This window comes from Anguilla anguilla, chromosome 7 (genome assembly GCF_013347855.1).
Source record: "Anguilla anguilla isolate fAngAng1 chromosome 7, fAngAng1.pri, whole genome shotgun sequence".
NCBI lineage: Eukaryota > Metazoa > Chordata > Actinopteri > Anguilliformes > Anguillidae > Anguilla > Anguilla anguilla.
Genome location: NC_049207.1, coordinates 15,064,878 through 15,091,008, shown reverse-complemented (window position 1 = coordinate 15,091,008; position 26,131 = coordinate 15,064,878). Strand labels below are relative to the sequence as shown.

Below are 26,131 nucleotides of genomic sequence, written 5' to 3'. Positions count from 1 at the left end.
ATTTGGGCTTGGGAGTTTTCCCTGACTCAACACAGAGCCCAGTAAAGGACCGGAGGGATTTGTTTTTGCGATCCAGGTACAACACATCGTCAATGCCCAGAATGCAAAGTAGAGGCACTCTGAAGCTCTGCAGACTATTCATAAATTCTGCAGGTATCATTATGCATGCACTCAGCACTGTAGCAACAGAGGCCAGATAAATAGCTGTTCTGGCTGAGTTTTCATTCTCCCCACATAACTCTGTAGACTAAAGGATTCTGGCTGACTCTCAGTCTACTTAAACTCCCAATTAGCAAACCAAACAGCCAGAGATGTGCTAAGCAAAATCTAACTATCTGCAGAAGTTCCTCTCCTCCCATCTGCAAGCAGGCCACGTTACAGATTTTATGAGGGAATTCTCATATTCTACCTTCATCTGCTTTTGTCTGTAGGTTGTCCAGCAGGGTGTCTCCCCCAAAATTGAAAATGAAACTTACAACTAGGCATTGGTCAAAAATAAATCACACTATGACCTGCAATGAAATTACACTAAGTGAAAGAGGGCAAAAATGGTGTTCCCTGAAAACTAAGAAGTAAACGTATGGAGACAGGCTTGCGGCAATTGCAGTGGGCCTCCGTTTGAGACAGAGTGGTCTTTTTAGCCTCTCAAAGCACAGATTTCCCACCCGATCCTGAGGGTATCTCACTAATGGACGTTTGGGTCCTGGGAGAGGAGGTGACAGGCGGCCTGTAGTGTGTGACAAAGCTCTTTTATTCTCCATTATTTCCTGTATCCAGTGCCGAGCCGACTCTGCAGTTTTTACATGGCCCTGATGAAATGGGAGCTTACCACAGTTCCACCTCAAGCTGTGAATCGTGCTGGGTTTGATTTCTATCCTGAGCAGGAATGGATCCAGCTCCACCACCTTTGCATATTTAAATACGCATTGAAAAAGCTGCCCCTTCCTCTTGCCGAGAGCTAAGAGACTAGGATGGAAGGAAGGTGTGTGGAAGAAGCCAGGAAAGGGTGGGACCAAAGTCAAGTATTTGGCACATTTCAGGGGGGAAGTAAGTCTGGAAGGACTATTGTAATTGTATGGTGCCTGTTTGAGTTGCCGTTTAAGATTCCCAAATGAGAGAAGGTAGAAAAATAGCATCAGGTTGTCTTCCTTACCTCAACCAACCTTCACAAGCAGAGACATGCATTCATGCATAGCATAGACAAAAACACCTGCACATACTCATGCATACACATGCAAGCACACACAGCAGTTGGCTTAGCCAGATACATTTGCAATACAAATAAAATCCAACTAGCCGCAGCCAACATCGAGTGTACGCAGCTCTTTCTGCTTGCTGCTTAACTCTCTGCTTTCCCTCAAACCACCAGCACACAGACAGTACAGCATGCAGCCTGACAGGTAGAACAAATTGGTACAAATGATTTGCTCCATACACACACTGAGTCATACTGGGAATATTGTGTGGAATAGACAAATTGAAAACTAACACAGTGTAGCTGAACTGTACACAGCCATGTACATTTTTTTGTGAGTTCACTGTTACGTGTGTGTTTGTCTGTGTGATTGTACCTGACAGTGTACAAGAGGGTATGTTTTTCTGTGTACATGTGTTTAATTGCATGATGTACTGGTGGATTTCACTGCATTCTGGCTGTATAAAGCCTACCAAGCTTAATACAGCACTGCTCTGTGATATTTGGGTCAGGATTCCTGCTTTCCAATCCCAGACTGAAGGGTGATGTGATTAGTGATATAGGCTGCTGCCGAACGGGAAGTTAAAAAAAGCTCACAGAACTCATTACTCCCGCATGGGCTGAGGTTTAAGCCAAGGAGAGGGGGATCCAGATGTGTGTCTGGAGTACATGTGTGTGTGTGTGTGTGTGTGTAAGGGGGGGCGAGATGGTGAGTCCTGTACTCATTTATTACTCTATTTTGCACTGACAGGTACAAGTTACAAACTCTTACAATATTTTTTCCTACTCGACAATTATAGTTGGTTTCATTTGATGGAAATTGTTTGCACTGTTAAGCCTTTCCAAATTAGTTTCTATATATAGTAAGACGTAATTCAGTATTAATTTTGTTCATGTTTAATGATCTCTGTGCCATGCAGCAAAAAGAGACCTTGATGAGCACTATATATCTTCTTCCATTCCATTCAGCTGTATACCCATCTGGCTTTAGTGCATTCAATCCACATTTATATATGGACTTGTTAATTATTCATCTTTTCATCAGGCACACATAACTGTCCAGACATTGTTAACACATTGATTGGTTTTTCACTTCATTGTTTAATATAATAGTCTCTTATGGAACTAGAACTCTCTGGAAGTCAACCGAAAAGACATGTTTCAGAAATCTCACCATCAAATCTATTTCAGAAATCTAGGCAGAGATAATAGAAAGGTCATTGTGTCCTTCATCTGAAGGAATATGCAACACTTTCAGAGTGCAAAGTACAGACCAGGCCAAGTCATTATCTGACTCAAAAAGAACCCCCTGGATCAGCTTAGAGGCTGTGTCTAGCCTTCCTTGCACAACTGCGACACCTTAGGTGTCAAGATTGTTACTTCACATTCCCTCATGACACAGACTTGACCCAACACAGGTGTGGAGACTGCAACTCTCTACTCTGGCAGATCTTTGGCAATGCTGTATGACTAGCCAAGGAAAGGACTAGGCCTCACTCCATATAGAACCTTGGAGATTTGAAGAACACAGGCTGCCTTCATCCAATGTCCTCACATTTTCCTTGTTGTTCTCAGAAGCTTTCTTTGTTGCAATCTGAATATTGAATACGCAGCACAGTTCTGATCATGCATTCACCTCTGATTTTGGGCGGAAGTACAGTGCCATTTTGATGTTATATGTTTTAACAGCTAAAGCTGTTTTCCGTGTATCTATTTTTAAGTTTCTTCAGCTTCTTCAAAATCTACTCTTGCTGTAACTTAATCTGGTGATTCCACATTCTGATCAGGGTAAAAGGGAAAAAAAATACATTGCCTTCCAGCATGTAATGACTGTGTTTCCCCTACAATGCACAAATAAATATGAATCTAAAGTTACACACAAATCATATTTCCTGTTGTTTTTCACTCTCTTACCTTGCTGCTGAAAGGCCACACACAAATGTATTATTTAATAATACACAAATAAATATATAAATGAAATACCAGCGTTCAATGCTCTGGAGAGGCATGATGCAATCAGTGAGCACAGTAGGCTGGTTCGTGCTCATTTCTCATTTTGGTGTTTTTTTTTTTTTTTTTTTTGGCAGCTTAAGGGCAAATAGAGAACTGCTGGCGTGTAAACAATAATTTGTCCAAAGACGTGAACCTATTTCACAATGTGGGTAGAGTCAAGGAGACTCCGTTTGTCATGTATACGTCTGGAAAAGCTTCCTGTTTTCATTCGATTCTGTGGCATTCGAATGCTCTAATGGCACCTTTGACCTTTGCACAGTCAAACCTCTTTTTGCATGAGTACTGAGGATCGCAATCTCGCAAGCTGCCGGAGGTATTCAAACCACTGTGCAATCAGGAAAAATCTCCATAATTCCACTGTAGTTTTTTATTCGGATCTCCCAGGGAAGATTATTATACACACATTTTACACATATGGCCTGTTTTTTTATGGCACAATGGTTGTGAAATATTTCAAAATATTCAGTGCATTTGTTCTCCCTATGAATTTAAAAACACATATACTGTACATTACCATATGGTATGTGCCAACTGGAAGCAGACCCATGGGAAGTCATTTGTTCCTCATTGAAATATAATGCAGTCGGCAACATGTCTAGTTTGCTTTTGCATGGGGAATCCATACAATAGGTAGGCTTTATTTTGGAAGGGTAAAGCTTTGTGTCGCTGACCCAGTATTGATGTTGTTGAATACATTTTAGGAAACCGCAAGTTTCAATACTTATTTCACAGATTCAAAAAGTAACCAAACAAATGTTTAGTAGACATAGCCTGTAGTGATAACACTCTTCTGCAGGAGCTGCTCAGTCAATCAGTCAGCCAGTACGACAGTCGTGGAAATTTCCTTTTTTTGGCTACATTCATCGCCCATGAAAGAAAATAAAAAATCACCAATGCTCAGCTGGGGGAGAGATTCCCTGGCACATGAATGCCTTAGCTTCAAACATGACAGATTATCTGGAAGTTGAAGCAGAGGATATTCCCTGACTGATACGCTTGAAAACCAAGTCACTGGCCAGCACACTCTACTCCAGCTGCTCTGAGCACGATGTACCATACATCATAAAAAATGAACTGTGTGAAATATTCCATGGAAAATGAAGGGGCAGTTACCACTCATTGAAATGATCACTGCTGCTGTAGGTTGTGAAATCAAATATTATATCTGTTTTTGTTTGGCATACTCTCATGGCGATTGCTGGAGGAGAAACATTCATTGTGGAATCCCCCCTTTTGCGATATATGAGGTCCACTTGAGGGAAGGGTATTTAAAGGCAATAGCATAGAAAATATAACATTTTGTCAGTTTTCTGCTCTGGTGATAAATATCTCCTGTAAAACACATTTTCATTCAAGTTTTTTTTTTTTTTTTTTAGCTAGCTCCAAATGCTATGCTATAAATTATTTGATCCTCCATGTCTGAATATGATATATAGCCTAATTGGAAAGACTGTCCAAAGATGACCAGCTCATCTGCAACATACACACTGTCTCTACCCTTGTCTTGTTCTTAGTGTTGTTATGTGTTATATTCTCCTTATGGAAATTCCTCCATTTTGTTTTCTTCTTCTTGTTCCTTATGCACACATTTGTTATACCTTCAGTATATAACACTTTTTTTTTTCTTTTCCAAAGAGGCACATCGGCACTTAAGTTTTCATTAGCATGAATGCTCAATGATACTCCAAATATTGTTTGCCATGTGTTGTGTTTACTTATTTATATTGTTAGCTATCTGAATTATTCATACATTTTTTCTTTACCTTGGAGGATAAGGTAAAAGCATGGTTCATATATAAAGAATAAGTCTGCAACTTAAACTTCAATCCCAAGGGTCTGCGTCACTGATATAGGAACTGCGTTCTGTCTGGCCAGCAGAATGCAGACTGTGTGATGAGAGATGAGTGATGGCCAGGGAATTTGGTGCACATAGTTCTAAAAAATAGATTGCGTGTAATTACAACTATAACCATATACAGGCAATCTCTGGGTAAGGTGCTGTTATATTCAAAGCTGCCATTATGAGGCATTGGGATGTGTCCTCCTGCCCATTGTCAGCCACAGTGTCCAGGCGAAGTTTGGAGCACATCTCAGCGTATCCCAGACGCCGCCGTCTTCGACCCGGCAGGCTTTGGCAGAAGGTTTCCGGCTCGGCTGCCGTGTACTCTGCTCTCAGGCAACTCGAGACCTCATGCTGCGCTGCAGAGATGGCGCGGATGATGGGAGCAAGCGGCCATGCTTCCTGCTGGCGTACGCTGGCTTCCAGCTGGCCCTCGCAGTGACCTCCGGTTGAGACGTAATGGAGAGAAATGACCTCACTCCTTCAGCCCCTTGGTGCCCCGCGGGATCCTGGGAAATCAATGGCTGAGATCTGACACCTCCAGATTTCTGGCTCCTGGTGCTTTAGCTTTGTGCACTTAACTGCAGCTTCTCAGACCATGGCCCTGCCATCTCCACACACAGACTACAGCACAGAGTAGGACACTGTAGTCACATGCAACAGTATGGGGCTATAGGCTGAGTGTTAGCCACAGAGCTTAATATGAGTTGTTTTTACATCTTCTGTGCAAATACATCCTTGATATATGAAGCAAGGTATTTTCTGACTGAAGTAAGGAGAAGAGTTTGCATATTGGATTCAAAGGTTATTGGGTTCATGTCCCATAACATTTTCATGGTACACAAAAGTAACATTGTAAGTTTGCCTCAAAAAGGTCAACTTACACTTTAATAGTTTTGTTGATGGGTAAGGTGGCTTCAATAAGGTTAACATACTACAACTGAAGGGCAAAACAACCAATTCCATTAACGGCTGAATAATGAAAAATAATTAAATCTGAATGGCCAACATCAACAATAAGAAACTACTTAATCTGTGCCTTCATATGGATTCTCTTGCGCTGTTATTGAAAATTCAAAAGCCCATTAACTGGTAGGTCTGTTACAGTGCCAAAAGCACAATTCCCCTCAAATTATTTTTACAACTTTTCAGTTTGTATTTGGTATAATCACCTGTCTCAGGGGATAATCCCCCAAGATTTACAATATGGATGGCATCCCTGCCGCAGAGAAAATCTGGACTCAACCCAGCTGAGGCTTATCTCATAATGGTATGTATGGATATCCTCACACACCATCATTCTGGCACAGTGATCTCTGCATAGATGGGGCTACCTCCATCATCTCTGATCAGAGTATAAAAATTATTAAATCTGGATGCTTTCTCTAGTGTATAACAAAACAAAAAAAAATTCCACAGTTTTGTGGTAAGTCACCTGGACCTTAAAGTGTGTCAGAAAAATAATTGAGTGAATTTTCATCGGGTGGTTTGGCACATTCTCACATTACCAGCGGAATGAGATTTCAGCTGCAGCTAAGGAGCTTATGTCTGACAATGAGTAAATGATAGTGAAGCGTGAGGCCAGGGTGAGGGGCATCAAAGCAGAGCCTTCCTAATGCATGCTGGTATTACTGCTCTTGATAGGTGCACAGGATGATTCTAGGGGGAAATGAAACCACCAATGGGATGTGAGTAGTATTGGACATACTGAGTACCATTTACTGTATGTCATTTACGTATTTATTTCTGCATTATTTGTAACATCATTCTTATTGTTCTTATCCTTTGGAATTTGGAATTCCCAGCCACATGTGTACACCTGTCCTACCAGTGCAACATCCTTCATTGATTTGGGAGAGGCCAGAGAAGCACATCACCTTCTCCCAAGACTGACTTTATAGAAATGCTGTTATTTTCTTGACTTCTGAGCTGTTTAGGTTCCTACCCTCCCTATTTATGAAATCCATAGGCTTCCTCACTTCAACCACAAATCTGTTGAATCCTTTGTGGGATATTTATTAGCAATATACATTTCTGACATAAAAGTTAAAATGTTTTGCAGTTCTCTTTTGCAAATATCTAAGTTTCAACCAGGCTCTAGCTCAGATTCAATTTAAATGATTTTATCATTTTGCCATAACTCATTCCTTTTCAAAATTCTTAATAATACTATTTGTTTCTGCAGTTATTGACTAAAAAGATCCGACATCCCTGATTGAAATACTTCTATAAGGAAAAGCCACTTGGTTCAAATGCACTCTGTGGAGAGCAGTGTTTATTCAATGTCTGCTGCAATATCTCTGGTCTGTTTTTATTGCCATAGCGTTTATCACAGAGCTCAAAAGGTCTGTGGTTTCCCATCATTACCAAAGACTTTTAATTGGAAAACTGACATCATCACGTCTACGAATCAGGCGGTCACAGCTCTAAAAGCTGATGCTGACAAACTTGAGGAGTTGCCAAAACAATCCCTACTGCGGACAAGCCAGCTAATGCTAACCGTGATTAGTTAAAGGGGACTAAAACAGAGCTAGTGGATATATCTTAATATCACAATATTCTCTACTATTGTCATGAAAAAACTGGGATTCCATTTTGTGCACAGGAAGGACTGAGACACGTCAAAGTTGGGGGGTTGGGGATGCCGAGGGGCTAGTGATAAACAATACAACAACAAAGTAAAACTGAGAAGTTAGATTCTCATCCGGTCACCCACTCAAAACTTTCAGGAACTCTCACATCCTGTCCTGGGAAAATCAAACTCTGCAAGGGTGGTGACTATAGAGGGCCACGTAGGGATGGGAATGTTTTGGATTGGGCCATGTATGGGGTCTGTCACAGCTGCGGGGCTCTGTGGAGCTGGGGTGGTCCCCGTGGCTTCCCCTGGCTCTGGAGCAGGGGACTGTAGCTGAGAAACAGCCGTTCTCACACTGGAGAGGATACCAGTGGAATCCTCTCTACCGGCCAAGAGACTTGAGGGATCCATTATTCCTCCCACATGGAGGACTATCAGCAGAAAAGTGTGGTATTTGCTCCAATGCAAACAGTTACAATTAGCACAAATGCCAGCAGTCACCTAACCTCATCTGTTCTTGATGGGAAAGATATTGGAGTGAAACCTGGATTTTAAAAAAGAGTGGCTTTGGCAGCAAAGTCCTGTCTTTATATGTGCGCACATCAGAAAGCATTTAAATGACCTCTTATCTTCCAGGATGTCTTTGATGGTGTATGCCGAATAAAGATTACCAAATACATTAGAGAGGAATCCGTGCCAAGAGAGAGGAAGAGCCTGAAACGAAATCCTCCCAGATCTCGGGGAGCAGGATGTCTTTCATTACAGGAGCTATTTTCTCTGGGACGTGACCGAAAAAACCTTTCTGCTCTCCGAGTAAATCTTGACAGATTTAATCTAATATACGGTAGTGTCTCACAGTGCAGAATAAGGCAGTCTCGAAAGAATTTAACTCCTACCGTGCAGTCTGGGAAATCATGTAAGAGATATAGCAGAGATTAAGATGGCAGTGAATTAACTGTGCTTCACACTATTAATGCATCCCATCCCACAATTCGCGCGTAATCACAGATTGAATTTGATGGACGTGTCTAATGGCTGTCAGTGTAAGACCAGCATCATAGAGTGGGAACATGGCCACATGGAAAAACAGTGAGATACCGGCGCCTGCATCTATTTCTCCCCCGTCCCTCCAGAGGAAATCCTGTCTTTTGGAGACTGGAGCAGGGGGGAGGAAGACAGCTGCCCCAGGCATGCTTTTCACTGCATGGCCCCTCTTCCTCTCTATAGATGGCGCACCTCCTTGCTCAAACCCTCACAACAACGCCCTGCAATTATGGGCTGGATGGGGTCATCCTGTAAAACAAAGCCCTTCAATGGCAGTGCAACAAGGGAGTTAAAGGCCTCTGAGCAAACAGTTTTCTTAAGCTTTGTGAGAATGCAGGAAGCGTGGTGTGGTTTCCTTGAGGCCCATATATTATGAGTCTGAAGCAGTCCCACAGAGGCCTGAGTCTGGCAAACATACCCTGACAAAAGTGTCTTGGCACATCAATGTGGTGTCATGAAGCCTTCTGCTTATTCAAAGCTAAAGCTGGGCCAGTCTGAAACCCCTGTCAGCCCTTAACAGGGCTGTGCCCTGAATAAACAGGTCCAGTTCATTTCTGTGTGTTCTGTTCTGCTAAACCAACCCAGAGAAAAGTTAGAAAGGACTTAAGAGCTTTCCTTGCAGATAAGTGTTGAGTGTTCAAGTGAGAGAGAAAAACCAATGCTGTTTCAAAGGAATATTCTGGAAGGATATGCCTGCAAGACAGGTGGCAGGGTCCCCTGCATCCTGCCGTGGACAGCCATGTAATGCCAGACAGTTTTCTTGTTAAAACTGTTGAATGGTAGCCACAAGGCTTGTTAGTCTCACTACACATGCCAGGAAAGGATGGCTAGAGGTTGCATTAGTCCAGCTAATAACCCAAAATGGATGGCTAAATGCACTCCTTGCCTTGGAATTCTCCTTCACCCCTAGACTGAAACTCTGACCTTTATTCTCTTTTGATGAAGTCTCCGCCCTGAGGCACGCTCATTACTGCTTCCTCCCTTTGTGAGTGCACGCCCTGCGGCACCACACACATTTGAACCCTGTCCCCATAGGAGTGCAGGGCCCACTCGCACGGAAACGGCTCCCCTTGATATTCTCCTAGACTTTTGCCTTAGAGCTTTCTCTGCATTTGTTATTGTAACCTCAGGTTCAGCCATCAATGTTCCCCTGTACTGAACTATGTGGAAATTAGCTCCAGAGCAGTCTTTCATGAAACCAGATCGTGACATGGTGGAACAGACGCAAACATCGTCGTGTGGAGTAGTTTGACCTTGGACTGGTAATGTAGTGAATATATTAACATTGCGGCTACACTAGTGTATGGTACTCATTTGTATATACCATTCCAGTGTTCTGCCAGCATACAGGTTTGCACAGAACACAGAGAAATGTATTCCACTACAATGTCTTGTACTGTAGACAAAAATTTAATTGCATATTCAAGAGGAAGTTTACATTCAACACTTTGCGTGTTTACAAAGCCCATCCTGCTGTACTACTTCATTGCTAATGAAGCAACTCGTCACAGCTACTGCCAGCATATTGTTCATGTGTGCTGTTTGACATTGTATGACCTTGATGGGGAGAGACCAAAGTGACAAAGCCTTTGCAGGAGCCAGACCCTTTTACTCTGTCATTCTTCACTCATTAAGTTAGATCTGATTGTATTGATTGCACAGGAGCAGGCATGTTGTGTGTACGTGTAGCGGGTGTGGCTCGGCTAGTTCGCTAGTAAAGTGTCTCAGTACAGGTGCAATAAAGTGAAGATCTTGTAGCAGGTTACCATGACAGCATCTCCGGCAACACAACCCTCAAATTCAAAAATAACAACATTGCCCTTGGCTAGAGGCCTTGGACGAGTGAGAGGCCTGGGTTCAAATCCCACCGCAGATTCAGTCAGTTCTCTGACTAATTACATATGCTGATCACTCACTCTCCTGATCCCAGCCTGTGAGGGGTGCTCTACCTGCCGTCTCCTTGATGAGTATCTCCTTCCCTTACCCTCCGTCATGGGCACTGATTTCAAATCAATAGATAAGGACAAGAGTTCAATTGGGTGAATGGAAGACAACATTTGGGCCTGCTGGCTGTTGCTGAGTAGAGGAGGGACCTGAGGCTCTATCTGCCTCGGTAATTGTGGGTCATGGGGCAGGCAGGGGTGAGCTCTCTTCAATGAACAGTATCACTTCCACCTATTCGCACCCTCATACTGACAGAGAACAACAGAAGATGGACAGGGGAAGAGAGCTCTTCTGTGAGATGGAAAATTGGACAAGACACATTTGTCTTGTTACCCCAGGAGGTGGAATAGTTGAAAAGGCTGTGTTTTTTGGTTTTATGGTTCTTACTAAATCTTTATTTTGAATAAAATATAAAAGTGAATTTTGTGCAGAAAACCACTGCATGGAAAATTAGCTTTTACTGTTAAAAAAAAACTGAGGAACCATGAGCCTGGATTCCCAAAGTTATATTTCAATACAACTGATCCTTGCCAACTGATCCTTGTGAAGAATAACAAAATGTAGATCTAAATCGTTTGAACTGATCAGAATACGCAATAAATAGTGTATTTGGGCAGTTTCTTTTATGGCCGTCTCCTACCTTTCACAAGAGAAGGCCATAAACACTGCCTGCTGGAAAACACTGTGCAAGCAGCATCCAAGAATCAAATGGCAAAGAAATCCTTTCACGTTCCTTCAGCTCAGCGGTGCATTGCTGTCAAGAAGCCCTTTGAGTCAACCATAGCAACACCAAATCGAGACAAAAAATGTCGTTTTTCCACATGCAGCCTCTGAATTCTAAGCGTAAGTCCTTTTTTTCAGTCCAGAACAGGAAAAAATGAGTCAGATTAACAAGTGTACCTTTTTTCATCAGTATCAGTGAATAAAGCACATAATGCCTCAATCCATTAAGGCTGATGGACAAATGTTTCATTGAATAACACAGAAATATTCATAAATATGACATTCTGTTAGTTATTTAGTAATACCTACAGTAAAGAGGACCGGTCATTAATTTAAATGACCAGTTTCCTTTGACACTGTCCTAAGCACTGGAGTAGTTTCATTCCTACCTGGTACACGGTCCTTGGGATGCACCTGGGTTTGGCCAGCAGGTAAAAAGCCCTCGGATTCGCTATGTGCCACCTCCTTAGAGCTGTGGAAGTCAAGTTCCACAGGAGGCCCCGTCTGGAGAAAAAGACATCCCCAAAGCCAACAAGCGCACCATCCATCGCGGCTCAGAAATGACGCTGGTTAGCTACCCGGCCAGGTAAATTCCACTGTGCGGCAAAATCTAATACCTGCCATTCCCAATGGTTTTTTCCACCTTTCTGAACTGCACCCTGGAGAATCAGCTTGGATGGCTGGCCACAGGAATTCACGGTCACTTGCCTCCCACTCACATATTAAAAAATGTCCCCCCCATTTTCCACTACTTCTTCTCAGGTGGCAAAGAGACAAATTCAGGATGACAGCCTACATGTGTTAAACGCAAACCCTCCCATGTAGTAAGACGGTGAGGCAGTGGGCAGGCTGGTTCGCTGCGTTTATTTGTTCTGAGAGGAAATGAGACTCCTCTGAAATTCACCGATAGGCTCCTGGCTGCAGAAGGGCGGAGCTTTAGGGAGCGGGCGAGGTGACGTCTCCTCTGCTGAATATTGGGTGCACTCGCAGGTTGCGCCCCAGCTACACGACACCCTATATCCCTTTCAAACTGTAACACAATAGAGCAAACTTAGCACTCTGACAGGGTTCGCACGTCCCCTAAATGTGCCAGGATCTTGGCCGGGCTCTTTTAAAAAAAGGCCGGTGCTCTTTGCCAGCATTCTCAGGTCATGGTGTGATTTGCTTTTGTTTGCCCTGTAATTTTGGGAATATAAACAGCACCTCACCCTCCTTCCCCATTCTCAGCAATGGCAGCCAATAGAAGCAAAAGCTGAACCAAAATGGGCTCTGGCAGAGTTAACAACAGCTCAATTCAAACCGTAGACGTTGGTTTGGTTTTTAAAAGCACCACTCTGCATCTCTGATGTAGCCTCCTTGGCTCAGAGCCATGAATGAGAGTGTCTGCCACTAGGAAACACTTCCCAGAATCCCAGAGCTTTTAATATGCATCTTAGCATTCCTCAGATCAAACTTCTACGTATAAGTCGGACTGACGCACAAGTATTCAGCTGACACTTGCCAGAGTGAATAGATTATACCACTGAGCTGTTGCAGTTAATATAACTAATGCCCTTCCTTGAAAAATCCTCCTTGAAAAGTGTAGACCACCAGAGGACTTAAAAAATCAGGAACAAGAACAGTAAAATGCAGAAGGATGTTAAATAGTAAAATGATAAGTTTTAATTCAAATAACAGTTCATGTGAGTCCAGTGGGGATCACATGTATCCTACTGGACCGAAATACAGATATCGTAGATATCGAACATTTTACTGTGCACCACATTTACTAACATGTCCCATCTCTATATGTGCTGCCATTCTTTAGATTACCAAGGTTAAAACAACTTTATACTGGGGTTATCAGTACAGTGGAGGCAATCTGGATTATCCAGGGTCTTTACTACTCCCTCTCTTTCTCCCATAATAATTCCTGCTGCTTTTCAGTGCAATCTTAATTATTCTCTCCCGAAAGTCTAGTTATCCACACTGACTATATTTGTTGGCAATAATCACTAATCTATACTCCATATCTATGTTTCCAGTACACTCCAGTAGTCAACATAGACCACAGACACATTTCCTGTTGTGGAGTAGTTAAGACAACGGATTTTACTTTTTCATTAAGATGCAAGCTTTACATTCAGCAAGATATATAAATAGCTGTAGGCTATAAATAAAACTACTGAAAATCTGTAAATCAAAATAAATGGCAGTGTATTGTGATTAGTTTAAAGAGAAGGACATGTGTATTATATCTGTCTGTCTGTAATGATGATTGATTATTAATTTCTGTGTAAAGATTCACACTAAATAATATGTTCATGTTCTTTATTATATCTCCTACCATTCCCTGCTGACAGGCTGTGAAGGCTCAGAACTAAAGTCACAGACTCAGATTTGTGCATCACAGCATCTTACAAAGTCTGTTTACTGTTTACTGGCGCTTATAGGTTTTTTTCTGCAATTCAGCAACACGGCCTAAAATCAATATGCAACGAGCTCAATACATTTTAAAACACATAAACCTGAGTGAATGCATGTTCCTGACTGTCAGTTTTATGGGAGACTCTGACACGTGATTGCCCTTAATGTCTATCAGACATTAAAAGCTCCCATTAAACCCACTATTTTGCAAAATGGTGCCAATTTTCAATGTTTCTTAGCAGTAAATTAAGGAGGAGAAAACCTTCCTATGTCTCAGGGACGACAACTCCATGCAAATTACACAGATAGCCGGTATGCTCTACCTTGGATTAATTTTGAACTGTAATATAATCCAGAAATGCCAATCCATGATTTGTTTCCCCACAAGCAATTAATCCAGATTCACCCATGACCACACAGGAGAACATAACTTCCATCTGGTCCCACTCTTTTTTTTTGCTCTGGTGGTATTTCTTCAAGTGTGCAGAAATTCAAATTTGCTGTTAAAAATCTACTACAAGTTTAATTGCAGCTTGTATAATGTAAATAGAAAGGATGCACCCCCGTCTGCTCTTCAGGCAAAATAATTGTACTCCAAGACATTTCAGACTTGAATCCACAAGTTTAAGATTTAATCCACAGACTAATTGTGGTTGCTGTATCTTTACAAATTTATTGTCATGACAATGCTGTTGTGAGTCTTCATTTGTGGGGCCTGCAAATATTTGCAGAAGGATGGTTTTCCCAGGACTTTCTGTCTGTGTTCAAAGTCTTATGGAACCCTGGGAAAGTTCACAGAACTCTCTGACCTGATGTGAGAAACCCCCCCAATGGAACTCAGAGAGAACATTCTCAATTAGGTGTGTTTGTCTGATGTGCAAATGTTCTGCCACATACAAAAAGTAGCTGGCTGAAAAAAAGTTATGAATGCTAGTGCATTTAACTCCTTCTATCCTATAACATGCTTTGCTCAAACTCAAACACCTGTTTGTGAGCTTCTGGGTTGCCCAAAATGAAGGGTTTCTTGCGGAAGCTTTGGTTTAAATCTCACTGTGCTATGGGAGAGGAGCACTGTCATGCTCTTAGAGAGATGAGGCTCCCACATGCTATCTGTATGCCATCTGTATTCCAACACAGGACTTTAATCGCTGGTCAAAATCCGGCCATGGTGGGAGGAGGAGGAGGAGTTGGGTCCCCTCAGTGCAGCCCACTCCAGACATGAATCTAGCGGCTCCTTTGATCACTGCCAGCACTAATGCATGGTCAAGAACAGACCCGGATGCCCAGAAGGGATGGTTCATGCTGGAGGCCTGACTACCATCGATGGGAGGTCTTTAAATTTCTAAGCCCCATTGTACAGGGCAGCTGCAGTCTGGAATAGAGGTTGTGACTATTATGTGCATCTGAGGCCAGTGGTCATCTACCACCAACCTGCTGGGCATAGCAGAGCTTAAGGATTTTGGTTTATAACCCAAGTGGCTGGTTCAAACTGGGAAACGGGGCACTGTTGTCCTATCTTTGAGGTAGGCACTTCACTTCGAACTTGAAGATAGAGCTATTTGTAAGTAAAATGACAAGTTGCACATCATATGTAACCTTGGATAAGGATGTCTGCCAGGCAAATAAATTGCATAGTGTGACTCAACCGACTCTGAAATGAAGCATGATCGAAAGAACTAGGTCACACACAGGGATCCAGCGCTCTACATCAATATCCAATCATGCTTAAGAGTCAGAGTAATTTGCTACTCTAATTTGTATCATTTGGTGCACATTTGGTCAAGTCTGTCGGCAGGCAATACACAAAATGACAGAGGCTGATAGTCATAGGGAGGAAACTCATACAGACACATGAATGTTCTCAAATCAATTATGAAGAGACCCAGCTGATACTCATCTGTGAACCAGACTCTAGACACCGTTGGGGTCACCTGTGATACATCAAATAGTGTCTGAGAATTGATTTCAATCAGTCCGCTTCAAGGATTTTATATTACAGGTGAGTGGAGAGGGATCAATGCAAATTAATAATGATGTTCAACAGCGCACAAGGGAGAAGTGGTGAGCAAGAACTCCATGCCATTGGCTGTAGCTACATATGAACAGCACTGCCTATCTAAATAGCACAGCTCCTGCTTATACTGAGATGTTCGAAGTTCATGTTTTTTTTTTTTTTTGCTATATACTGATGTTGACCTATTTCATACAGTATATGGGGTAATCATATGCTCCACTTTCCCTAAAATCATAAATATTAATGAGGATTAACATATAAAAGCTGTCAACCCACAGGGGTGCTTTGTAGGGAAAAACAATTGGAGCAAGTGGATGGTGGTACTAGCAAACACACGCACACACACGTACATATACATAATAAGCTACATACATGTGCATATACTCACACATGCACACAAATCTTCACGCACACTTGGACAATGAATAGAGACGTCAGGCTCTGATTTACAGAAGGATGACTCATTCCAGTGCAGACAGCACTATGTCCATCCCATTCCATAATCTCAACAACCAGTGAAGCACACCATTCAGCCCTTCTATCTACTATACAAAGGCCTCCAATGTTCTGAAACATTCTGGGGTCTCTCTATCTCCTGTTTTTGGGGAATGAAAGCCCTGACTTCTCCTTACTCCACCCCCACTCGCTCCATGGTGCCTTTTCTGGGAAGCACGGATTTGAATCTAATTAAATCCATAAAAATATTCAGCCCATCTGGGTTGTACATGTCAAGGGCAAAGGATATTAAAGTTTGAAGCGCCGCTCTCAATGGCATCATTAATCAGATATATCCGTATGACCTAATGGGTATCTGCTAAATTTCCAGATCTGACAGTTTTTAAAGCCTTCCAGCTATCGCTTGATCATGCACCACCCGTTGGTCTCTGTGACGACCGGACATCAACGGTATCTCATCAAAGAGAACCCAGAGGCCTACAATAACAGTCTCTTCCCCTCCTTCACGCCAGGGGTACAGAGTTTGAGCATCCCGACAAGCTGAGTCCACGGGGTTCATAAGACTCCAACCCAACCCCACGCTCTGATCAAGGTCTCTGACCACATCGTTCCCATTTCAAAGCCCCCTACGACCCCAAGTGGGGGCCTTCTGTCATTTCAGCAAAGTGGAAATATAAACAAATGAGTAATCAGAGTCACCTTAGAGAGAAAACTGACTCACACCCACGGTAGTAGGTTAGTGCTGGTCACAGGTCATTATGTTTGCATAGATTGAAGTCATATATCAATATGATTATTCTAATGAATTTGCATTATAGTTTCAAGTACGTGTCAAGCAGTTATATCTAAAGGGGGTGATGTGGTGATGTGGGAGGACCACTACAAGTTACCTTGTATCATCTCTAAATTGCTGAATAGAATATGTGCCTGTTATTGGACAGTGACATAACTCCATGAATTGTATGACAGTCTTCTCACATGACTGGGCTGAAGAAGAGAGGTCCTGGTACATCTTCAGCTTGGAGCAATGGACCAAAGGCTAGTGATTGGCCCTGTACTTTAACTAGAGGTGACATTATGTATAAATTTAACGATGTTCAATTAGTCCTGCTGCCTTGGAACATGACGTGTAGTTAGTCAAAGCCATTATTTTCTATGCATGCTGCACGGTGAATTCACTTTCAACTCTCCATGCAAGAAGAACCCAATTATTTCTTTTCATGAAACCTGATTAAATGGTACGCCCGAGGGACTTCAAAATTTTGGTTGACGTGTATCCGGTGAAAGCCAGGATGGGGTTTTCCTCCCTCTATTCAGCACTTTTGTGTATTGCTTGTTGTTATTTGGTTTGCAGAAAGACAGACTCAAGGAATGGCCCAGTAGAAATGAATCCCTCTTATGCTGAGCAGTCCCTTTAAGGAATACCTTCCCATACAATATACTGAAGCTGTCATCACTGCCTCATATACAGCTCTGAGCAGGGAAATCTTTGGAAACACAGGGTCAGATCACACAACCCCTCCTTGTCCCTGGTTTATAAGACAGAATGTTTAACGGGTTTTCAAACATTAACTTTACCTTAATAGGGTTTCAAAAGCTGGAGGAGTCAGGCAGGTATCAGGGTCCAGAGAAAAAGGAAATTGTGAAGATGTTCAAATCTGGTGCATCGTTTCTGTAGTTATGAGCCTCGTCACGCATGAAAGAATATAAAGAACAAGAGCCAATCATCAAAGGCCCTGCAGGCCTGTGCCTTCTGTACTACACCACATGCATAGTCACTGCACACACTTGGGGCAAGCACACACACACACACATACAGCCTTCTGTTGTCTCACAAATATGCACACACTCCATCTCTCTTACAAATAATGTACTCATTCTGTCTCATGCACAAATACTTCATTTTCCTTATCTCTCTCATTATCGTTTTATGTGTGTAAGCTACACATATGGATTACACATGTAAACCATATCTCTATGTGCAGTTAGAACACAGATTGGCCAAACATGGCAGAAAGAGGCAGGTTACTGGTCTCATACAGAAATGAGCAAACCGTTTGTGCAGATATTCCCACAATGTGACCAATAAACCGAAAACAAGCTCATTAATTTAGCAATACTATATGCAGGGGGTAAGATGGGGATATAAAGCTGCAATCTTTAATCCAGCCACAGGGCAACCTGCATCCTATTTGAATAAATCTTCCTCTCTCTCTGTTTAATAATGCCGATGATGGTTGATCTGTCTCGGAGACGCGCATTGAAGTCCGCAAACCAGAAGGCATGCAGATTAAAGCTGTCGAAATATTAAATCAGTGGAAAGCAGCAAGAGAAAGCCTTTATGCAAGGGAAGATGGAGTTCTACAGTGAGCAAGCATTACAAAGAGGCTACAAAGGACGGTCATTGTCATGTCTATGAATATCTTTGTTATGGCTCTGATTTATTTTGATGATATCATAACCTTCTGGACCTACCTATTTGGTATTGATAAATAATGAATAACACCTAGTCAAGCCAAAGATACATTATTTTTTTTATCTTAGGCTTTGTTTGGTTTTGATGCTCTTTGTTTGCATGCTGAATTTGCAAATAATGTTTGTTTAGAATTTAAATTCATGTGCATGCAAATCCAAGAAAGAGAAATAATGTGAGGAGGGCTTTTTAAAATTCAGTTTAGTTTCAAGGATGTATTTGCACTGTTAGCCATGGAAGCCTTTATTGTAACAGATACAGATTGCCCATTATGGTCATCTTAAACTCTACCCAATGAATGATACTTCATCTCATTTTGAAATACAATAAACTTGCTACTGCCTGCCATTCCTGAAACAAAATCATTTTAAATATACCATGAGTTGTTCTATGAGAATATAATTCAGAAAAGGTGTTTGGTAGTACATTCCTAGCATTTAAAAATAAACCAATTTAGGGTGTTATTCCTATTTCCAACTAAACACAATGCTTGGGGTTCAATTAAAACTCCAAATTGTCTTACAGGATAAGTCTATTCTAAGTGAAATGTAAGATCCTACGTTAAATACAAACCTTATACCAGCTTTGCTCTTTCAATTTCCTTGGCTCAGCTGAGCTCAAAAAGTTTTAAATGCAATGAATACTTCATACTCCTACCTTACTGATTAACAAAACATAAAATCCAAGCAGTTCTCAGCTGTATAAATAAATTGTGTCTCTCCACCACACTCTGACTGTGGCATTCTATGTCTTAGTGGTAGAACACAGCCCTGTCTCCCTGCCAGTACTTTACAGGAGTCTAAAGACTAAAGAGCTTAGACTGTTCAGCTTTAATGTCCAAGCACGACGGATTTACACTGGGTCCAGTGAGGGCGTGCACCAGCCTGCCATTACATAAGACACTTATCCTTAAACAGACAACAGCCAGTGTTTATGGCATTCAATTCTACATGCTCTCCACACAATGCGGGAACAGCCATTAGAATGTATTTGGGGGAACATAGGGGAGCAGGAAATAAAGTGAATGAACACAATTAAGATTGAATGTGATTATGCCCGGCTTTGTGCAAACCATAGAGCAGCAATTATGCATGAGGTGTGAGGTGGGTATCAGACTTGAAAGTCAGGTGAAGGTCCTAGAAGGAGAAGTGCAGGAAAGGAAAACCTATGGAGTGCCCCAGGGCCAAACCTTGATTCTCATTTTAATTAATGTGATAGAGCTGCTAACAATCGGGCACAATGGTGATGTAAAAATGTGGAAATAAAATATAACACAAGGGGAACGGAGCGTGCGAAGCTGGCCCATTTTTTTGTGCCAATGGGCTGTTTTATGAAGCGCACGGGAGCTTGAACGAATATCGCAAGGAAAATAGTCACATTAATATAGCACACTACCGGTAATTACAAGCCGTTGTACACTGTGAGGTTCAGTGAGCTTAAAGAGCTGCCCCTTTAACAGCCTTAGTGTGAAATGCCCAAACCAGCCCATCAGACAAGAATGTATTTTTACTATTCTGAAGTCCAAGTTCCACTCTCTGAAAAGCGGGCCTGTGCCTGTTCTGTTTGCTTACTGCAGGGTGTTTGAACTCTCCTTAGAATAATGTGCAAGCCAGCAACTTCGCAGTAGAGGCCCCACAAAATACTGAAATCTGAAAATGAGTAAAATATCTGAACGAGTACATACATCTCTGCAATCTTTCTCGTGCAGTGTGTGTCTGTGGGGTTTCAGAAACAAACCAGTACAGCATCAGTGAACCGAAAAAAACACCATGTCATATCTGGTTTGATCAAATTGATGTAGCATCTCATTGTAAACATAGCAAATGAAGGTTGTATGTTTGGCAATGCACGCTGTGGCATGTCATCTCCCCAGACATGCCAGATGTAATGATACCACCATTTTCACCCAAGGTAACAAAAACAGAATGATAGATTCACATTTTGACAGTGTTCTCCACCTAAAAACATCCATGAATTTCCCTTAATGTCACGGAGTGGGAAGTTCACATGTGCACAGTGCCACTCATTAAACCACTTGGTAGCCTTGCTCACCCATTAGTGAACGCAAAGAAGAGCAGATAACAACTATAAATGAAAGTTGACCAGGAAAGCGTTATCTACGGAATCAAGAAGGAGAACATCCCCATCACAGCTACCCGGTGGCCCCAGAGTAAAGGATTGCCCCCCCTATTTCAGTCTTATTATGTCCAAAGGATTAAGCAAAAAGAAAGAACCCCCCCCCCCCAATTTAAAGCAGAGTGAGGTAGAAAAGAAAGACAGAGGAGTAGAACAGAAAGAAAAAGGGGATCGGGATAAGAGAAACAGAGAGTTCTTACCCTCTCTGCGCTGCTGTGTCTCAGAGTCCCACCCGGCAGCTTGAGGAGCAGTCTGCGGGTTCGACCTGGGGTGACGACCCCCTGCAGCACCATCGCGCGTTGGGAAGGAGAGCACCACGCGTGTGTGTTTGTGCGTGTGGCGTCCCGTCTCTACCACTCCACTCTGAGAGTCTGCCAGGCAGGCAGGCAGGCAGGCAGCACAACGCGCTCTACACCCCCCTCCCCACCCCCCACCTTCATCACCACCCCCCAGCGTCACAGCCTGTGAATCATGCAAGAGCCTATCCTGAGCTGCCTGGCCCCATTCCTCTCTCACCATTATGCGTGTGTGTGTGTGTGTGTGTGTGTGTGTGTGTGAGGGACGTTTAAGAGTTTTAAGGTGAAGGGTTAGTCTGTATGTGAACAATATGTGTATACATAATGTATGAATGGATGTGTATGCATGTGTGTGTGTGTGTGTGTGGGGGGGGGGGGGGTATTTTATCTTTCCTTCTGACAGTCTCTTTTTTCTCCTTTACTTTTCCACACTCTCTCTTTCCAGCACTGCTGGGGCTCCGTGCCTATGCAGCTGTACGGAAGGGGATTCCTGTTCCCAGGAACAGTACCCCAGAAACACCAGTCCAGTCTCACTTCTCCAGGCTGACCACTGTAACCAGGCCACTCATTTTTTCTGATGGTGTGGGATTTATTATTCACTGAGGTCACATGACCCGAGGGCGGCTGTGGCTCCCTGTGTTGCTGTACACCGGGTCACATGGTACACCTCAAAAAGAATATCTGATGTTTGGCCATCTGGTGCTGAGATTAACTCTAAATCCTGCTTCCAGCTTTCACCAGGGTCTGTCTGTAGCATGCAGGGAAATCACTCGGCAGATAGCGCCTGTATCTTGCATGCGGAAACGTCTTCTAAAACACAGCAAGGCTTTTTGTCAGACGCAGCAATTACCCACCATGTTCCACTTAACAAAGCTGAAATGAGCCATTTTACACTGCAAAGGCACTCTGATATGACCCCCAGAAACCAAACGATCTAAGTAATTAATGAAGTCTTTTATTATTGCATAGACCTCTTCATCTCCAGAAACTCAGAACTGTTTAACTGTAACTGATGGTAGTGTTAATATGCTTGACCCAATGGTATGTTGAATCATTTTGCAAGAGATTCTCCTAAATCAGAGATAACTAATGTTGACCTATGTGGAGAGAGGCAGGGGAGTCATATTTCCTGATTAATCAAGAAACACTAGCCTCTCTCCATTAAGGAAAGATTGATTAATAGATTAAAGGTGATGTGATACAATCCAGATATCAATGGAAATTCTATGATTCTATGATCTGTGGCACACAAACAGACAAAGCTTTCATGCTGGAGCTGGACAAAATCATACTGCAGTTCCCTAAGGGTAAATTAATCCTCAAAGACTGCAAGATGTGTTCTTCTCAGGCACACACATTAAAGATTTTATGCAATGAGGAGCTTTGACAGTCTGAAAAATTAGAGGTGGCAGATGTACAAGTTTTCTTAGATAACACTTCACATGGAAACTGGCTACAGTTCTCTGAAATAACGCTGTCTCTCTTTAAGCTTTGCCAATTTAGTGATTGCTGTCAAAGTCAAGCTTTCATTCCAACAGATTGAAAAAATCTCCTTAGCTCCAAGGGTAGCAGTGATAAGACTGGAGCTGAAGGTATTTTAATTGCACACAAACATGGGGTTAAAAATCTTGTCAAGGCATATTCTATTCAAGAGAATTCCCTAAAATGATAGAATGTTCTATTTACATAGCATCTTTTAAGGTGCAAAATGAAATTCACAGTTTTAAATATGAGTATCAAACAATGATTTGTTGTGACACCATATCAGCCTGTTACAGCCTAGGAAAAAAAAAAGATTGAATCCTGTTTGGCAGCATCTAGAGCATTAGGAAGGCAAGGGAGCATATTATTTACTTTGGGCTGAACTGAACAAAATCACCTGCTTCAAATGCAAATTAATGCAATCTTCAGAGCAATTATGCATTAAGCCAAACACATTCAGGAAATCATTGAGCTTATAGATCCCAGGAAAGTATGTTTTCCTGAGGTGCTGAGAAACCAATGAAGCCAGATCCAGCCCAGGCCCATAGGAAGGCTACTGGAGGAAAATAAGACTTGTGCCATTGATTATCAGAGCTACTCTACAGTATCTACCGTATCTAGCTATCTCAAAAGCAATGCTCCCTGTGTATACTATGCATGTGTTTCTGTGTGTGTATGTTTGTTTGTCGAGAGAGGGGGGCTGCTTTGTCTTTCCTTCCAACTATATCTCTTTTTCTCTCCTTTACTTTCCCACTCTCTGTCTCCACCCACTTGGGGCCCCCTGCCTATGTGGCTGGAGGTAAGGGAATTCCTGTTCCAGTACCCTAGCAATACCGGTCTCTTCAGACACAATCTCTCAATCGTTTAGTTATTAAATTGACCATGTCATTGCTGTTGATGATATGACATGCCATATTCTGCTGGTGGGGGAATGTCAGATTCATTTTATCATGCAGTGGGCAGGAATCTGATGAGGATTTTGTTACATTTTCTAACTCATTAAGACATTTTAAGAGACTCTAAAAGTGGTTCCTAAAAAAACAGAACATAAATGCATTAACACCCCACACTGCGTAATAACCCTTAATAGCTTCACCGCAGGAGTGGCTTCTGGAGTGTCTCAGCATCTGAGCAGAGAACCACATGCCACTGCTTTTCTCAGCATTCGTTTGTGAGTTTGGTCTTTATCGGGTACCATCTTAGTGGAGTAAGTGCACACACAGGACCCACAAAGCATGTGGTGATGGTTTTTCTATGGTAAGTTTTTAGAACAAGGCAGGTTCACTCATGTGGACCGGAAAACTCAAAAGAGAGACAGAGAGTGTCACTAGCTGGACTTCCAGTTTGAATCGTGAATAACTGCTTCCGAAGCCTCAGCAGGATATACAGAAAGTAACCGCTTTAACAAGCCTCAGATGTGGTAAAGAAACAGGAATGCATCTTATTATGGTGCTGACTTCAACTGCCAAAGCCACCCACGGTCAGTTCAGAACAACAACAAGGGCTCTCGTAGTTGTAATTATTTGAATTTGAAAAAGTAAACTGACATTTAGACTCTGCCCTATTTGGAATGGTGAACATAAGCTGAAGGACATATTTCTTTAATATGTAGAGTGCATGAACAGATGTAAGCTCAGTCATAAAGTGGTGAATCGTATTAATCCCTAAGAGAAGAATCCTTCTTGTGCTAATAATTCATTATCTGACCAATTTCAGACATCCATGTCCAGCACTATGTGAACATAACTATTGTTCCAGGAACAACATCCGCTGATAGTGCTCATATATATGAATGATATAAATAAGCTGCCACTAAAATATTTTCACTAAATCTATAATTTGTTCAATTTTGCAAACAAAAATGCAGAAAATAGGTTAAATCTCTGGATTTTTGGAGGGAATTTTGAAATGGCTCTGGAGAGGGAGGTTGTTCAGCACAGCAGTGATGACATCAGGGGGCGATGATTGGTTAATAGGAATGTTGTTCCAGGAAAAACATGGAATGTTGATCCAGGAACATGTCCTATTTGAGTAAATCACGTTATCCCCAAATGCACATCCACTGATACAGCCCCTGAGCTCTCTTATTCCCTCAGACAGATTTGCTTCCATTCTCTCATAATAGTTGAGGCCGCGAGAACACGTTAATAATTCACAATTAGCATTTTACAGAGGAATTGCAATGGCTTTCAGAAATAAAAATTTTTCTGCGATTAATCAGAAAGCATAAGCATCGGTCATTGATCTGTTTAAAAAAGATCTAAGTTGTTGAGTTTGTCAAATTTTAATAACAAAAGTGGATTTTCACTAATACTGTAAAAAAAAACACAGGTGCTTTTGTTATTGGTAATTCTTTTTTTTTGAGAGGAGACCCTTGTCAAAGGCACCCCCAAAATAAAAGAGTCAGTGGCTCACAAAATTGCGACAAACTTAATCAGAATCTAATCCCTTGTCGTGAGTATCTGAGTAGATTGTTATTTACTGTTGTGGGAGGGGCTTCCTTTGTTGGAAAGATCAAAGGCTTATAATTCCCAATACAGTAATATAACATTACATTATTGTGCTAACGGACAATCCTCTCTCATGCACGTACAAACAAACACAATCATGTTAATCACTGAGCAAAAAAAATATGAACAAAGCATCCAGCTCTGCAAATGAAAGACTATAATAGCGACAGCTGACCACTCGGCCGAGCCCTAACAATGTCAATATAACGGTCGTACATCGGTGGCAAGGAGCCCAGCTCTCCCATTCATGGCTGTATTGGGACAGTATCAAATGGGCATCCAGTACATGCTGTCCTCCACCCTGCCCTAACTTCAAATGACATCATAACAGACTCAAAGTTTCCTGCTTCGCTGTACAGCAAACAGTATGATCACATACTGCAAGCCACTCATTAGAAAAAAAAGCCTTGCAATGGCAAAAAAATAAAAATGTAATTTTGTTCTAGAGATTGCACCACATCGGAAACACACAGTAGGTAGCAGGTTCTGTCAACAGTGCAGTTTCTGGCTCTCAGACATTGCCCACCGTCATTTCTAAGAATGAGTAACACCCCACCAGTACTGTCTTCTCCAAGTCCTATAGCACTCTGTTAGAACAAATGATTTCCATTTCATGTGGAGGCGTTCAACAACAGCGGCCGTATAAAGAGCTCTGGGGCTCTCTGCAGAACTGGATGGGATCCAAGTAATCTCCTGTTCAAACAGACTCTGAGTGCTAGGCAGACAGTGGGTTCTCCCAGACCTCGCTGGGCAACACTATGAAACTAACGAGTGGGGGCAGGTTCTTACGTAACATACCAGCAAATCTCCTCCATCTGCATTAACAATGAGGAGGCTCCTGGTTCTGAAAGAGATGGGCACTGATAATGCAAACATTCTTTTTGGGCTTTCATTGTTCAGTGTCTAGCTGCTGCAACTCAGTTGAACAAAAATCTTAGCAAATGGCCATTCATTTACTTGGCCTGCATTCAATCAATGTACTCTTAAATTTGATTTACAAATAAATGCAAGAATTACACTTTTC

At 42.1% G+C, this 26,131-nt stretch overlaps 1 protein-coding gene across 11 annotated transcripts in view; it reads right to left on the bottom strand.

The window, feature by feature from the left end:
• Window positions 1–26,131, bottom strand: part of LOC118231657 (FERM domain-containing protein 4A-like) — a 149,044-nt gene that overhangs the window by 69,118 nt on the left and 53,795 nt on the right. For 3 of the 11 annotated variants that reach the window (XR_004766117.1, XM_035425682.1, XM_035425683.1), the window contains exon 1: window positions 11,724–12,215. The exons of 3 other annotated variants lie outside the window; for them this stretch is intronic. Coding sequence is in view for 7 of the 8 variants with exons in the window: in XM_035425682.1 (XP_035281573.1) it covers window positions 11,724–11,882 (159 nt within the window). In the remaining variant the exon portion in view is untranslated. Of the gene's footprint in view, window positions 1–11,723; window positions 12,217–21,019; window positions 21,207–26,131 lie in introns of those variants that run through there. 5 more of the 11 variants (XM_035425694.1, XM_035425684.1, XM_035425685.1 and 2 more) reach the window with 3 other exon arrangements.